Source organism: Rhinichthys klamathensis, unplaced genomic scaffold (genome assembly GCF_029890125.1).
Source record: "Rhinichthys klamathensis goyatoka isolate OS25496 unplaced genomic scaffold, OSU_Roscu_1.1 h1tg000050l_1, whole genome shotgun sequence".
NCBI lineage: Eukaryota > Metazoa > Chordata > Actinopteri > Cypriniformes > Leuciscidae > Rhinichthys > Rhinichthys klamathensis.
Window position 1 is genome coordinate 679,006 of NW_026606596.1, and position 13,801 is coordinate 692,806.

Consider the following 13,801-nt stretch of genomic DNA (forward strand, 5'->3'; position numbering starts at 1 on the left):
TAAAGGGGAACAAGTGTTTATGCAGTGACATTTTAAAGTGTTTCATAGTATGATAAAACACTTTAAAATGCATTGTGCATTGATAAGATGCACGGTTCAAAAGAAACTTATGCTGCTCTTTAGCTGGATCAGAGTTCTGGTTGAAAATCTATGTGTTGGCAAATTAAGATTTAATAGCCTGTGCAATTACTAAGTCTGATTAGCAGCCAGTAAGTGTTGGTGCTGTAAATTTCAGGATTGTTTTCACTGATTCATGGGTGCCAATAAGGCCTGAGTCATCACACTGTGGTTGGACAGAGGAAAGAACATAAAGGGACAATGTGCCTTATAAACTGTAAATAAATCAAGAAATCAATTTTGCTTATATGCAGTGATTCAGCATGTGAAGTATATTGAATTTTTGTCAGGTCAATGTATTGTAAGGCTATAAGCAAATGTTCTTTGGAAATAAAGAGAATGTTTCCTAGCTGCTGCAAGTTTTAAAGCATCAACTCAAATACATCATGTAGGCTAATTGATCCACATGCATAAGTCAATTAATCATGCAATACAATACACAATGGTTTTCATTGTCATAATCTGTGCAAAAGCCAGTGTAATAGGAATGTTTAAAGACATTTTAGAAGGTCTTAAGAATGGGCTATAAATATTATGTATAGGCCTATGTGCTTTAACTTGTAATCTAATTTTTGTGGTCTCATACGTTTAGAGACACAATTGAACTTTCTTTAGGCCTATAGTAGGCTATGTGTAGAATCAATACGGAATTAAAACGTCTTAATACATACTTCTGCTTTGTTTAAGCATTTAAATAGTGGGAGTTAAACACCCTAATTTAAGTCATCAACCAAGTAATCAGCGCCATACAGAATAGCCTACAATGATTGTCATTATTTTGATAATCAGCGCAGATGGCAATGTAATGGAAACGTATGGTATGCTAAATTACATTTGGAGTGTTTTGTAAGATATAATATCTGAAAGTAATGTATCATGCATTTAAGCCGAGAGATCTGTATAGAGAGCGCAGCACTATATGCGCTGAGGAAGCGGATCGCCTGTAAAGCGGCACTGCGGCAGTACTGTATCAATCCGCCCGGTCCCCGCTCGCTCTGGGATCCTGAAGCACGGACTCGCGGAGAGGAGCAGCTTCGCTTCCTTGCAGGATTTATTTGTTTGTGGAAAAATTCTCTTTTGTTTTCCGTTCTAGAGCAGCGCGCTTTCCGAATGTCGACGACTCGCTCGGACGGCCCTTCTCCACTCGCCAGGCTTTGCATGTGTTGCTTTTGTCCTGCAGGAGAGAAGGCAGGCTTTGTGTTTTGGTGGATCTAGAGCTGAAGGAGGCAGTGCCAGGCGCTGCTGCTGCTGCTGTGGGCTGGACCTGCCACGGTGCGTGATATTTACTGACGGAGAGAGAAAAAGAGAGAGACAAAAAAGACTCATGGAAGACAGCGAGAGTGAAGGGAGGGCTGGCAGGGAGTGTAAATACATTAAAACCATTTATATATTTGGTGTGTGAGTGCGCGCGCGCGCGCGCGTGTGTCTGACAGGAGTGCCAGCACAGGGCATCATCAGGTTCAAGGGATATGTGATTGGGAATAGCTTTGTAATAATAGCCGACCTGTACTGTTGATCATTGCTATTGGTAAAATGTTACTGGGATGCATAATTCATATGGAAAAAGTAAGATTGCAATGCTGATATTCAGTGTTTTGTTAGTGGTGGATTTTTAAGGCAGATGGTTGGTGGTTGGTGGCCACTGGCCAGTGAAGTTTAAGTTGATGAGCGCCTATGATGTCATAATGTAGCTGCTGTAGATGTTCTTGTCATCTTGTGAAGTAAATTTACATTGATGCTTGATTTTGATGTCAGTATTGCTGTTTTAAATCTTTGTTGTCTACTAAGGTTAACATTTATGGCTATTTGTGATATAACAAAGGTGTTTGTCATCTGATGCTGTTTGATGCTTGATTATGATGTCATAACGTAGCTGCCGATTTGGTCAATCAATTATTAATAGTTATGATGTCAATGTTACTAGTACTACTGTAAGTGTTCATGTTGTCTAGTAAAGTAATTTTTTTAGCCGATTACCAAAATGTAGGTGTTTATGTCATCTGATAATGTTTTAGGTGATGTTTGATTATGATGTCAGTGTAGCTGCAGATTTAGTGAAGTTGATGGATGATTATGATGTCATAATGTACTGTAGATTCTGTATGTGTTCTGTCAGTTGTTGGAGTTGATAGCTGAATATGATGTCATAATAATGTAACTACTGAAGGTGTTAATGTCTGCTGGTGATGACCATGATGTCATCAATTTGACATCATATATGACATCATGCATTTTAGCCACAGCCTTTTGGTAGAAAAAGATGATTCTGCTAAAAAGCTTCATTAGTTTAAAAACAAACAACTTAAGCAACTTTATAATGACAGAACATTATACATGAACACTGCAATTATTTATTATGTTGTGCAGACTTGTCTCTTTTCTAAGATTAATGAAAAAATAATGCTTAGAAAGAAAAATTTCAGAGGCTGTGCTGGCCTTGGTTTGTTAGTATTCTAATTCTAATAACCCGTGCTGCAGAACCTGTACACTTCTCTTTGACAGCCCTGAATGTAGCTAGTTGTATTGAAGGTTTTTAGTGCTTTATCTATAGTTTGGTTACATTGGGAAATAAACAGAGGAACCCTTAGTAGAGATTATCAGTAAGGTGCAGAATGATTTTTTTGTGGCTCTTGGTCTTGTACATAGATGTAACTCTTTAGAGTAGATGACTAGAAGTAAGCCATACATGTTCCGTCAGTGTTGAACTAAAATTTGCTGTGAGAAAATGACAATTTTTTTCTCTTGATCTACAGCTCTGTTAAGAAAAATGAATAATTTTACTCCGCCTGTCTCCGGTTATAGCAGTCACAGAATAATGACTGTGCAGGAGGAGCAATATAAGCTCTTGAATATGTAATACAGGAGATCTAGACTCAGCTCTGTAAATGGCTCATTATACGATGTATTTATTCTGCAAGAACACATTTTGAATAATTTCCTACAATAGATTTTGTTTTCTTTCAAGAAACTGTAAGATCTAGGAAGATGGGAATGTGAAAGTGACTATAGTCATTGTGGAATTAGATCAAAAGGAAAACATCTTAAGATGATCTCTTGCAGAGAGTCCAAATGTATTATGAAAATTGCTATATTCATTTGCCTGCATGATGTATTCCTATGTATAGCTAAGGGTGGGTATTCTAGGAATGCTCTTATAGAGAACATTTCAAACATCTGCTCTCTATCTCTTTGACTTGTAGGATGGGAAGGTGTCAGACTGCACTTAAACAGAGTGTTGGGTCCGTGAGGACAGCCATGTGGAGACCTGTTACAGCTCCGTTGGAAGACACTTCAAGTGATCTGCCAGTTTGTTTCCCTTAAACGTGGTCTGAATTTGGAAGTTTGGATACTTTCCAGTTTGGCAACCCTTAACAGGATTCTATTTTGGATTTTTGTGCTTGTGGATATATGCATTTTTCTTCTGGAATCTCATGTGCGTATTGCATTTCAAGCAAAGTCACATAACATCAGCCGGTTGTGGGATTTGGATAATAGCACATCTCACACTGGAGTTCAGTTATTAAGCTTTCAATTACAGGCGTTTGTTGGGAATTGTGCGAGTTCTGCATCCACAACTGAGCTTGAGCCAAGAACCTCCTTTCTAGGAAGTGTTCGTTTGAGTGTGTCATCTGGTGAAATGGATGGCCCGCGGTGCAGCGGGATCCGGAAAAAACGGAAGTCTCGGTCCGTGCGAGACCGGGAGCGCATGTCTAACGGGATCAGGAATAATCGTGTCCGGGGACCCGTGCTTCGATTCTCCTCGGATTCTGAGAGGGAAGACCGCACCAACCCCTCCTCCTCCTCACGACCCAAGCCACCGAGGAGGAAGAGGAAGGAGTCTACCTCTGCTGAGGAGGACATCATTGACGGATTCTCAATATCAGGATTTATAACGTTGGAAGCTCTTGAGGTAAGAGACCAGGGTAGTCTTGTACTGCGGACTTCGCGTGAATGTTTTTGACTGCTGTTTTTGGAAGTGCTTGTTTGGTTTGGCTGTGAAAAGCTCAGTGGCGGTATAATGACTGGTTTATTATTGTCTGTAGACTGCTTCTTTCTGGACTCTAATTGCCTGGGTCTGTTTGCACAGTATTGGATTTTCTGTTGTTCCACTGTGAGTGTGTTTGTGATTCAAGCAGATGTGGCTTTATATGCCATTTTCCTGCCAAAGGCATAAGGCACATCTGAATTTGTGTGCTTGCGCATTATTCAATGCCATTTTGTATGACAGATACTGTGTGTGTAGAGTGTTCACACTGGACATTCCAACAAGAAGTGCACTTCAAATACTGTACTTGGATGATGCACTTATTTAACTGAAAAAACGAAACAAAGTGCAGAACACGACAATTCATGCACTCAACTATTAGCCTACAGCTTTCCTTAGGTAGAAGAAGACAAGGGACTATAGTGTGTCTTTTGAAACACACAACTATTGTTGAGGATATCCCTGCTTTAAGATGCAGTTTCGAGAATGTTGTTGACTGTTTTAGATCGAACTTGATGTTTGAATACTAATAATCTATTATAACTGTTCTTATATATAAATCATCATATATAGAAAGGATGTTATCTTTAGCAAAAGGTGTTCATGTCTTCTGGTGAAGTTGAAGAATGATGATCATGTTGTCATAATTTAGCTATAATTGTTGATGGTTCAGATGACAGATTTCAGTCATAGATTTATAAATATTATGAAACAAAAGAATGAAGCATCTAGATCTCTAACTCCTTTTGACAGCATTCATATTGAAACTAAACAAGCTGCTTTGGACTGTTACACATATTATTGGCAGATTGATCAAATGGATACTGTGTGGATGTTTATTATTGTTCTGATTATTGGGAAAACTGTCATATGAGTTTAAGGCTTTATACAGCCGTCAAGTGAAGTTGGAAATATGTTACATGCACAGAAATAACCAAGTGAAGTTTTACCAGTGGGAAACTCAGAATTTTACAATTATACCTGAGTTTTGATGTTTAAAAGTAAAGGCTGAAATACACTACATAACTTTTAACATCTGAATATATTTTAAAACACTAGCCATCATACACTTTCCGACTTTGTAAAAGGTTACAGAGAAAAACTGGCCATTATACACTGAACGACTGAGGATCATACCAGACTTTTCCTTTTTGTGAAATTTGTCATCTCCGACTGCCTAAAATCTGCAGACTGGCGCAGACTTGCGGCAACTATTGTCAACTCATCTAGATTCTAGACTGCAGATTGGGGCAAAAATCTGAGCAAAAGTCATGTAGTGTATTCCAGACTTAAGACACTGGAATGGAAAGCAAGGGGTCAAGTTTTTGATTGGGGTCCTGCTAACAAATAGCTTTTTCCATTTATAAGAGCTTCTTGGTGGAAAGCAGTAAATGGTAAATTAAAATGACCAGGCTGTCTTTCAATAATATTTTTTCATTATTTAATATTTTTATTTATGTTATATTAAATATGATTAATTTTGTCATATTATAGTTAAGTAATATAAAGCTAATTACTCACCCTTTGCAGTTTGCAAGTTGCATGATTTTAAAAGCTATGCATTTAATAAAACATAGATTGGGTATAAGTAATGCAGGTGTATTCACTTATGGTTACAACAGTTTTTTTTTTTTCTGTCATTCTCAATACTTCCATATCTTGTTTCTGACTTTTGATGTGTCTCACCAGGAGCACTTGAAGGCAGCATTGGCCCTCACCATTGTTTTATTTGTCAGTCTTGACAGGACATCTGTAGAGTGTCATTCTGACTTTCAGCGTCGCTCTTGCTGTTAAAAGCCCAACAGTCTGACACGACAAAGCTTTGCACGCTTTACCCTCACATCCCCTACAGATGCTGTTGCATTGTTCACTACAGTAATCTGTGAATGGAGCCCGTCAGCAGCTTACACTGTCAGGCTAGCGCTATGAACCGCAGGCGCAGTTCTCCAGGGGTGACATCTCATTCACCGCTCTTCACTGTTCTGGGATCTGTGACTTATAGCCGTCCCCTGCATGCTCTCTCATCTTGCTTCATTTAGAAGCTCACAGAGCAGGAGACTTTTTTACCGTTATTGAATCCTTACTGCGTCATATCATTACGCCTGCTGCACTCAAGGTACGGCTGTAAAGTTTCTTGATTATTACGCAGGAATGAGAGTATAGTTCCTAGCCATATCAGCCTAGAAAATCGCAACTTTACATTTTCCGTCGGTCTTAGTGCACGATGTAACTACAGAAGATTCAAGTTTTAAATAGGAAAAATATCGAAACTCTTTGGTCATTTTTTTTTTGAGAAATGCTAATGGTCTTGTCCACTTCAATGATGTATGCTAAGCTATGCTAAAAGTGGTACCGCCAGAACCGGAGATCGGCTGAATGGGTTCAAAAACGGTAAAACTCAACAGTTTAACTCTGGGGGAGTTGTAAAATGAGCCTATTTCCAAAAAAAGTGGAGTATCCCTTTAATAGTGATTATAGAAAAAGGATTATAAATGATAAGAGGGGGAAACTGGATATGGAAATGACACAACCTCCTAGACTCACATTTTCCATATATGAGCACCAGAGCTCACTCAATGCATCAGTGCAAACTGCAATTCCACAGCAGCAAATTTATTGAATTTTTATCATATGAAATAAAGCAGTAGGGGGATGTTAATATTGGTTTTGCTCTGATTGCTTGCTGTTGTGATTTTGGCCCAAAAATGTAGCAGTAATTTTTTGTCCATATGAATCTACGTTTACAATATGTCAGACAGTCAGAGCCATCTTACTTTTACCTAATACACCTATTCTCTCTTTATCCCATCTCTTTCTCTTCCTCTACCTCACTATTTCTATTTCTTGTCCTTCTTTTACAACAATCCCTTGATGGTTTCAATTTGAGCAGGAATTTGTCCTCAATTTGCCAGGAGGGGCTTGAAGAATTCGAACAGGTATTCCCAAATGACACATTGAAATCCAACTCGTTCCACTCCAGTGGTCAGACTCGCTCATATAGGAGTGAGCCATCAGCGACCGGGTGTTTATTAATGCTGCTTAGTGCTGGAACGACAGGCCTGAGAGGCAGTGTGTTACACCACTTTGAGAAATTACTAAATCATCAGGCTCGGGCCGCCTCAACAAACCTCCTCCCCCTTGGTCCCTGAGCACAAAGTTGCCACGTAATCGTTTCAACCTCCTCCCCCTTGCCCGCCTCTGCATCCCCAATTCAATATTACTTAATGCCTGCACCACTGGTGTCCTTAAACCACTTTATGTGATCATTGTGTTGTAAAGCTCCAAGCTCATTTGATTGAGAACAGCAGTCACCCTGCCTGCGTTCCCCACTCCATTGATCCACTCGTAAGAAAATGGTTAAGTCAATGTAAATAATACTAATGTTCTAGCACGTGCCTGACGCAAAACAAAGCATTTGTTCTACACAATGTTTTTTCTCTTTCAGCTGGCTATCAAAATAGCTTTTCTGATCTTAATGCGAACACATCTAATGTTTCTTTTTGTGTTTTCAACTCCATTGTGTTCTCCTCTTTAGCTAAATTGATGAGTCGCATGTTAATGATTTCAGACCGAGCTTTTATCATTTACAAATATTTACACAGCCTGCAATAATTTCAATGGAGTTCTAGAAAAAAAGATTAGCTTTTCAGAAAGAGACATGGAAAAGACAGAGCGGGGACCCATCGTGCCAGGCAGTGGATGGTTGAAAGTGGAAATTAGGTCATGGCCGGAGGAGGGGTTGGCATGAGGCCCAGAGGGGCACATCTTTCGTCTATCGCCTAATGCCACAGCAAGACAAAAAGCATCCTGACAACTTGTAATTCATTTGAAATGTGAGTGAACTCTCAGTGTTATGCATTCATGAAAGGTTACGGTCTGGTAAATGTGTTGCAGTAAGCGTAAATCGTCTTCATAATGTAAATTGTTTTGGATAAAAGGCATTAAAGGAATAGTTCACCCCAAAATGAAAATTATCCCATAATTTCCTCACCCTCAAGTCATCCTGGGTGTATATGACTTTCTTCTTTCAGCCTAACACAATCAGAGTTATATTAAATAATATCCGGGCTCTTCCAGCTTTGTAATGGCATGAATAGTGTCCCGAGTTTTTGAAGCTCCGTAAAGTACATCCATCCATCATAAAAGTAATTCATGCGACTTCAGTGAATAATATCCATATTTAAAACGTTCTAAAATATAATCACTAGCTTCCGGCAACAGCTGTACGTGCATCGAGTTCCTGCGGAAAGGTGACCTCTGACCTGACCCCTCTTCAATTATATCGAAATCCTCCTGCATTTTTCTTTAAAACTTTTAGTTTAAAGGCCTGTTCACACCGGGACGAATTTCGCGCGCGATATTCGCCGACGTTTAACGCCTCGTGACTAAACAAAGGGCGCCAATGTGAGTGTGCACACCGGCGCGAAAAACGCCACGCGTAAAAGCGTCATTTTTTTTTTTTAAACGCCTCGGGTTCGTTTTTTTTGTTTGACGCGCTGCGTCAAAAACTATCCGACCAATGAGATTGGCGCTTTTGCTCATGTGTTGGAGCTTCTGAAGTTTCAGTAAAACACAACTTGGGGGCACTCAAACACAAAACGGTCTTGCCGAGCACACATACGTAACGGCGAAGAAGATATACGCCAAGTAGCGTCTACACTGCCGGGAAGAAATATGACGAGGAAGATGCAAGGCAAGATGAATGTAGAGCTGCTGGTCTCGTTGCTGTCGGAACATAAAGAACTATATGACAAACGCGACAGCGACTACATCTAAATCTTAATAAAAGAGAATGTTATGGAGTGGTATTGCAGAGCAAATGGGCGCCATCTAATGTCAGGGAATGAATTTGCATGTTCACTCGGCTCATCGTCAGCGAAAATCGCTTGGGTGTGAACACAAAAAAACGCGTTGAAAAACGCTGCCGAATAACACGCGCCGATATTCGTCCCGGTGTGTACGAGCCTTCTAATTCATGACCGGTGTTTTGTTTTGCTCTATCTTCTGTGCTTCCGCATTCGTCAGTTCTCACCTAAGCTTACACTATACCTACGTCATATGTCAGATCAGAGGTCACCCTCTGAAGCGAAGAATATTAACATAGTAAAAAGTTGCCCATTTCATTTTAAGTGCATTACTGTAATCTATTTTTTCTTCTGTTGATTGAGCTTAACTTGAACCTGGAATAGTATGATATTCCATCTTTAAAGCTGAAATGTGTAAGTTGTAAGTGAAATAAACCTACAAATGTCTTACTTATAGTTGTCTCTACAAATTAAGCAGAATGGGTAGCAGAAAGTTGGTTAACATGCAAAAAATGACACACTTCAGCTTCTCGTTGACAATGTGCATGTGAATTGCCTGGTATAAATGAGGAAATGCAAAAAGTGTTTATTTTGTCTATTGTGATGTAATCGTGTCAAAAGCACTATGACAGAAATGTCTTCTTGGCAGAATTGCGAGACGGGCTATAGATTTTCTGAGCTGTAGATGTCTCTTTGCTGTTTGAAACAGACAAATCGAAAGATGAAGAGAGAGAGACAGATAGAGAAATTGATATACTCTTCATTGAGAAGAATATTGTTGCGCTGAATCTATTGATGTTGCATGTGTGCCTAGTTAAAAACACACAAAGTCTGTCAATAACGATGTTGGAACAAAGAAAGAAAACTGCTTGTAAAATGCATGAAACACAGATTTCTTTAGTGTCAAAAATTGCTGGTGATTTTCAAGGCAGGTTCTGAATATTTCTATACATGATATCTGTCACTTCAATTAATTTCCTCCCTAACAGTGCTTATATACTAATAGCAGTGACAGCCGATATTAATTTAGACCTCATTTGAAACTGTCAGAATATGATGTGTGATATGCATTAATACAGTGCTGCAGGAGCCATGACTGATACATCAAATATACAGTCCTGTCACTTCAAGGCATGCTAAAAGCAGCCGATGGATCATCATGCTGTAGTTACGCTTTTACATTCCTTTAGACTCCTACTTAGACAGCGTCCCTTTTGGATCACAAGTCAAATGTATAGCAATACTTTTGCTGTTGTAGGGTTATTAATGCATGATATGGGATTGCAAGTGAAGCTATTGTGCAAAAAATAATTTATTAAAGATACAAAACATGCTGAGAGCAATTGAGGATCAGCTATGTGGAATTACTGTAAGGCTGAGTCCTGATTATACAGTGCTGGTGATTGTAAAATTCAATGTTATATACATTTTCTTTATGCATTAGTATATCCACCTTTTTTGCAATGCAGAGGAAAGCTATTTTCTGTGAATGTGCAAGACTTTCGATTCGTTGGCTGCCATACTGTAGATTAGTGATGCGCAACCCGCGGGTCGGGTTGGGGCGGGAAAGAAATTGTCACTTTATTTGCTGGGCGGGTTATTAAAAGCAAAATTAAAAAAAAATCCATGTATGTTGCGTGCAATTTCCAGCCTATATTAAATATTTGGGAATATCAGGGCTCGAATTTCGGTGCGGGATTGCGGGTATTGCGCATGATTCTAATCATTCCCGGAGGTCTCCCATTTATAATGCGGGAAATTCCCGCAATCGTAATCCACACAGATAATCAAATCAAATAATTCTTTTAACAACTATCGTCCAGACGCTATTTCACAAACAGCGTGAGTGTTCAGCGGTACAGCGTGAGTGTTCAGCGGTGCCGCGCGCGTCTTCTATCTCTTCTCTCATAATGTGTTGTGCAAGGCAAGCATCAAGCGCTTCGGCGATAATACACACTCGCGTTTTGGAGTCAGGACCATAGTAGACTGTAAGGTCGGGACATGACGGAATATTCACTTGCACAATCGGGCCAGCAGTGCATCGTGACTGAAGTCTTTTTAAGTCTTACCAGTTTAAACATTCAAGCGATTTTAAACTAATCAGTGCTCGCGCGCTCGCTGAGAGATTATTTTCTATGCGCACATTCATAGAAAATCCGCCTCAAAAACAGCTGGCCAGTAACTATTTTTCGCGGATTATATTGCTTTAACACGCAAAATTGTCAATTTCGGTCTTTGTGAGTAGGCTACACTCTAAACATAGTCGTTTTGTCTTTAATAGGCCTAAGCATAAAACGCATGCCAGTATAATGAAAACAGGATCCGTGCACTAGCTCTTATAGTGACGGCAGCCGTATCTGTCATTAATTTTGTTGTCAAAACAACAAAAGATAGCTTTAAGTTAAAAGAATCAGGATTAATAGCCTATGTATTTAATTTATTCAGGACTAAAATACTACCCAGTGCTATTTTCCATTTGATTACTTTATTCAGTTTCTGTAGCCTATATGAATACTAGTGTTAGACCCATTGAAAAACTTTTCTCTTTAATTATCTTTATTTGTATCTTTATTCTATTGTATTTATTTGTGCTACTTTTTTCAATTTAATTTAACAATTTAAATCAAGCTTCCTTGTGATGTGTAAATTCTTAACAACAATATTACCCCATTGTAAAAATGCAATGAGCGCAAACATTTAGGCAAGATAAATGTAATAATTTTGTTTGGAAAAAATGCCCCCCCTTTCTCCCCCTCAAACAAAAAAAATCCCCCCCATGAGAATCATCTAAGGGGGGATTTCCCCCCCATTTTCCAAAACGAAATTCAGGCCCTGGAATATCTATTTTCATATTTTATTAGGTTCTTTGATAAGGTTACAATACGAATGCCGTAGCAATGAAACTTTTGTGGTTTCCCCAAACCTTTGGTGTCACGTCACGAAAGCGGCGCGCAAAGCAGCTCCCGCCTGCAGCCACGACAACAAGAGCGGAGAAGTAAAAGTGAAGATGGAAGACGAGGTGCGGTAGAAATTGAGTTCGGGAATTTACATAATTAAAAGAAAAAAAAGGTCAGGCTGCTAAATCTAATGTTTGGGACCGGCGGGGCGGGGCGGGGCGGGGCGGGTTTTAAAAATACATACAGTGGTGCGGGGCGGGGCTAGATACAGTGGTGCGGGGCGGCGCGGGCTGGGGCGGGCCAAATAATTTCATAAAAGCGGGACCCGCGGGTTGAAAAAAAAGCCGACCCGCGCATCACTACTGTAGATTAATCACAGTGGTCGAATAACAAAGTGCTGTAAACTGTTAAACTGTTGGCACTGAATACCAATGTGTTTATGATTACTATAATAACTTAAAATAGTATGATGATTGTAACGAGGTTCAGATGTTATGGGAAGAAGGAGGCGGGAACCGGTGAACATTTAAAGATTTTAATAAATAAATAAACAAATACAAAAATGAAAGTATAAGCCAGCAGCCCCTCGTGGACGACTGCTGGCCACACAAAACAGAAACAAAACACAACATAAAACCAGGCCTGTTCCTCTCTCGCTCTTCACTGTCGTCGCTCCTCCTTTATGCTTCCGCTCCTTCGTGAGAAATACGAGACCGGTGTGTCTCACAGGTGTTGCTCATTATCAACCGGCCTCTCGCCGCTCTCTCACGGCCCTCGGCCTCGTCCTGCTCACCACAATGATAAATGGCAATATCAAATCTCAAATCACGTTGTAAAATTGTGTCTTGGTGGTACACTGCTTTGTGTACTGCATTTTAAGCATTAGCAATCAGCCAAATTCCTAACCTTAATGATTAACTATTGTCTTTGAAATGAATTATTGATTGTTAACTTTTAGGTTTATACATTTAAAAAGTACCGTGGCAGTTTGTGAAAAGACAATCATCCCAAATAGCATAAACTTATGCAAACTTTAAAAATGCAGAAAAAAGTAAGTTATAGGCATTAGGCACTGTTGATTTATTATTATTTTTAACGTAATATGATATAGAGCTGCTGGCTACATCTAATCTCTAATGCTATTTACAATAAATAGTATGCAAATTCGGACGTAGCATACATTTAAATTTCTGAATCAAATTCTAAGTCATCACCATGTGTCATTGATGTGAAAAAGTCTCAAATTTTAAAATAAATGAGCGTTGTTTGTAGACCCAGAACTCAGTATATTGTCTAAAACTAATGCACATACTAATGCACATATGTCTACAATTAAACTAAATATCAAGCTGACGACATCAATACTGAATAATCTTTGGGTGCCCAGCAGGAGTTGTCTGCTTATTGCATGATTAAAATAGTTCGAAATGGCTCATTAATTAGCAGTGTTGTTCGAACGCTTTTTCTCTCATTTTGGCTCCATTAAAAGCAATCATCCAATCTCTGATGATATTAGCCATGACCTGACATTTAATTGATCTTTAGAGGCATTTCGAAAAAGAAAATAACTGTGTACTTGTTAAAGGAAAAATGAAATACAAAGATGTGCATGGTTGTGACAGGTAATTTGTTAAATGGTGTGACAAGTACAGGTGTGACGAAGGTTAATTGTTGTAAGAGCTTTAATCCAGTGCTGGCACAAGTATCGGTGCAACAGCTGCACCTGTAATTTTACCATTGACAAATCCAGGTGTGACGTCTGCCACACGCATGCATATTGACTTGTACATACAGACAAACATATGTAAATCATTGTTTTATGGTTATTTCCAGGTGCCATGAGACACTCACACTTTATAGCAGCAGCAGCAGCTGTGGTAATAGCTGGGGTGTTGCAAAAGGGCTGTTAACCACAGTAAATGTTTGCTCTCATGTTTAAATGGTGTGGCAAGAATATCATTAATGACCCTGTGAGGTTGTGCAGAGGGGATAGTGCA

General features: G+C 39.3%; 1 protein-coding gene across 5 annotated transcripts in view; it reads left to right on the plus strand.

Annotated features, from left to right (window-relative positions):
- Positions 1-1,104: 1,104 nt before the first annotated feature.
- The window catches only part of auts2a (activator of transcription and developmental regulator AUTS2 a), a 393,745-nt gene continuing 381,048 nt past the window's right edge, over positions 1,105-13,801 (plus strand). For all 5 annotated transcript variants that reach the window (XM_056247641.1, XM_056247645.1, XM_056247642.1 and 2 more), the window contains exons 1-2: positions 1,105-1,389; positions 3,318-4,027. In XM_056247641.1, coding sequence (XP_056103616.1) covers positions 3,755-4,027 — 273 coding nt within the window. In that variant the 5' untranslated portion in view covers positions 1,105-1,389; positions 3,318-3,754. The remainder of the gene's footprint in view (positions 1,390-3,317; positions 4,028-13,801) is intronic.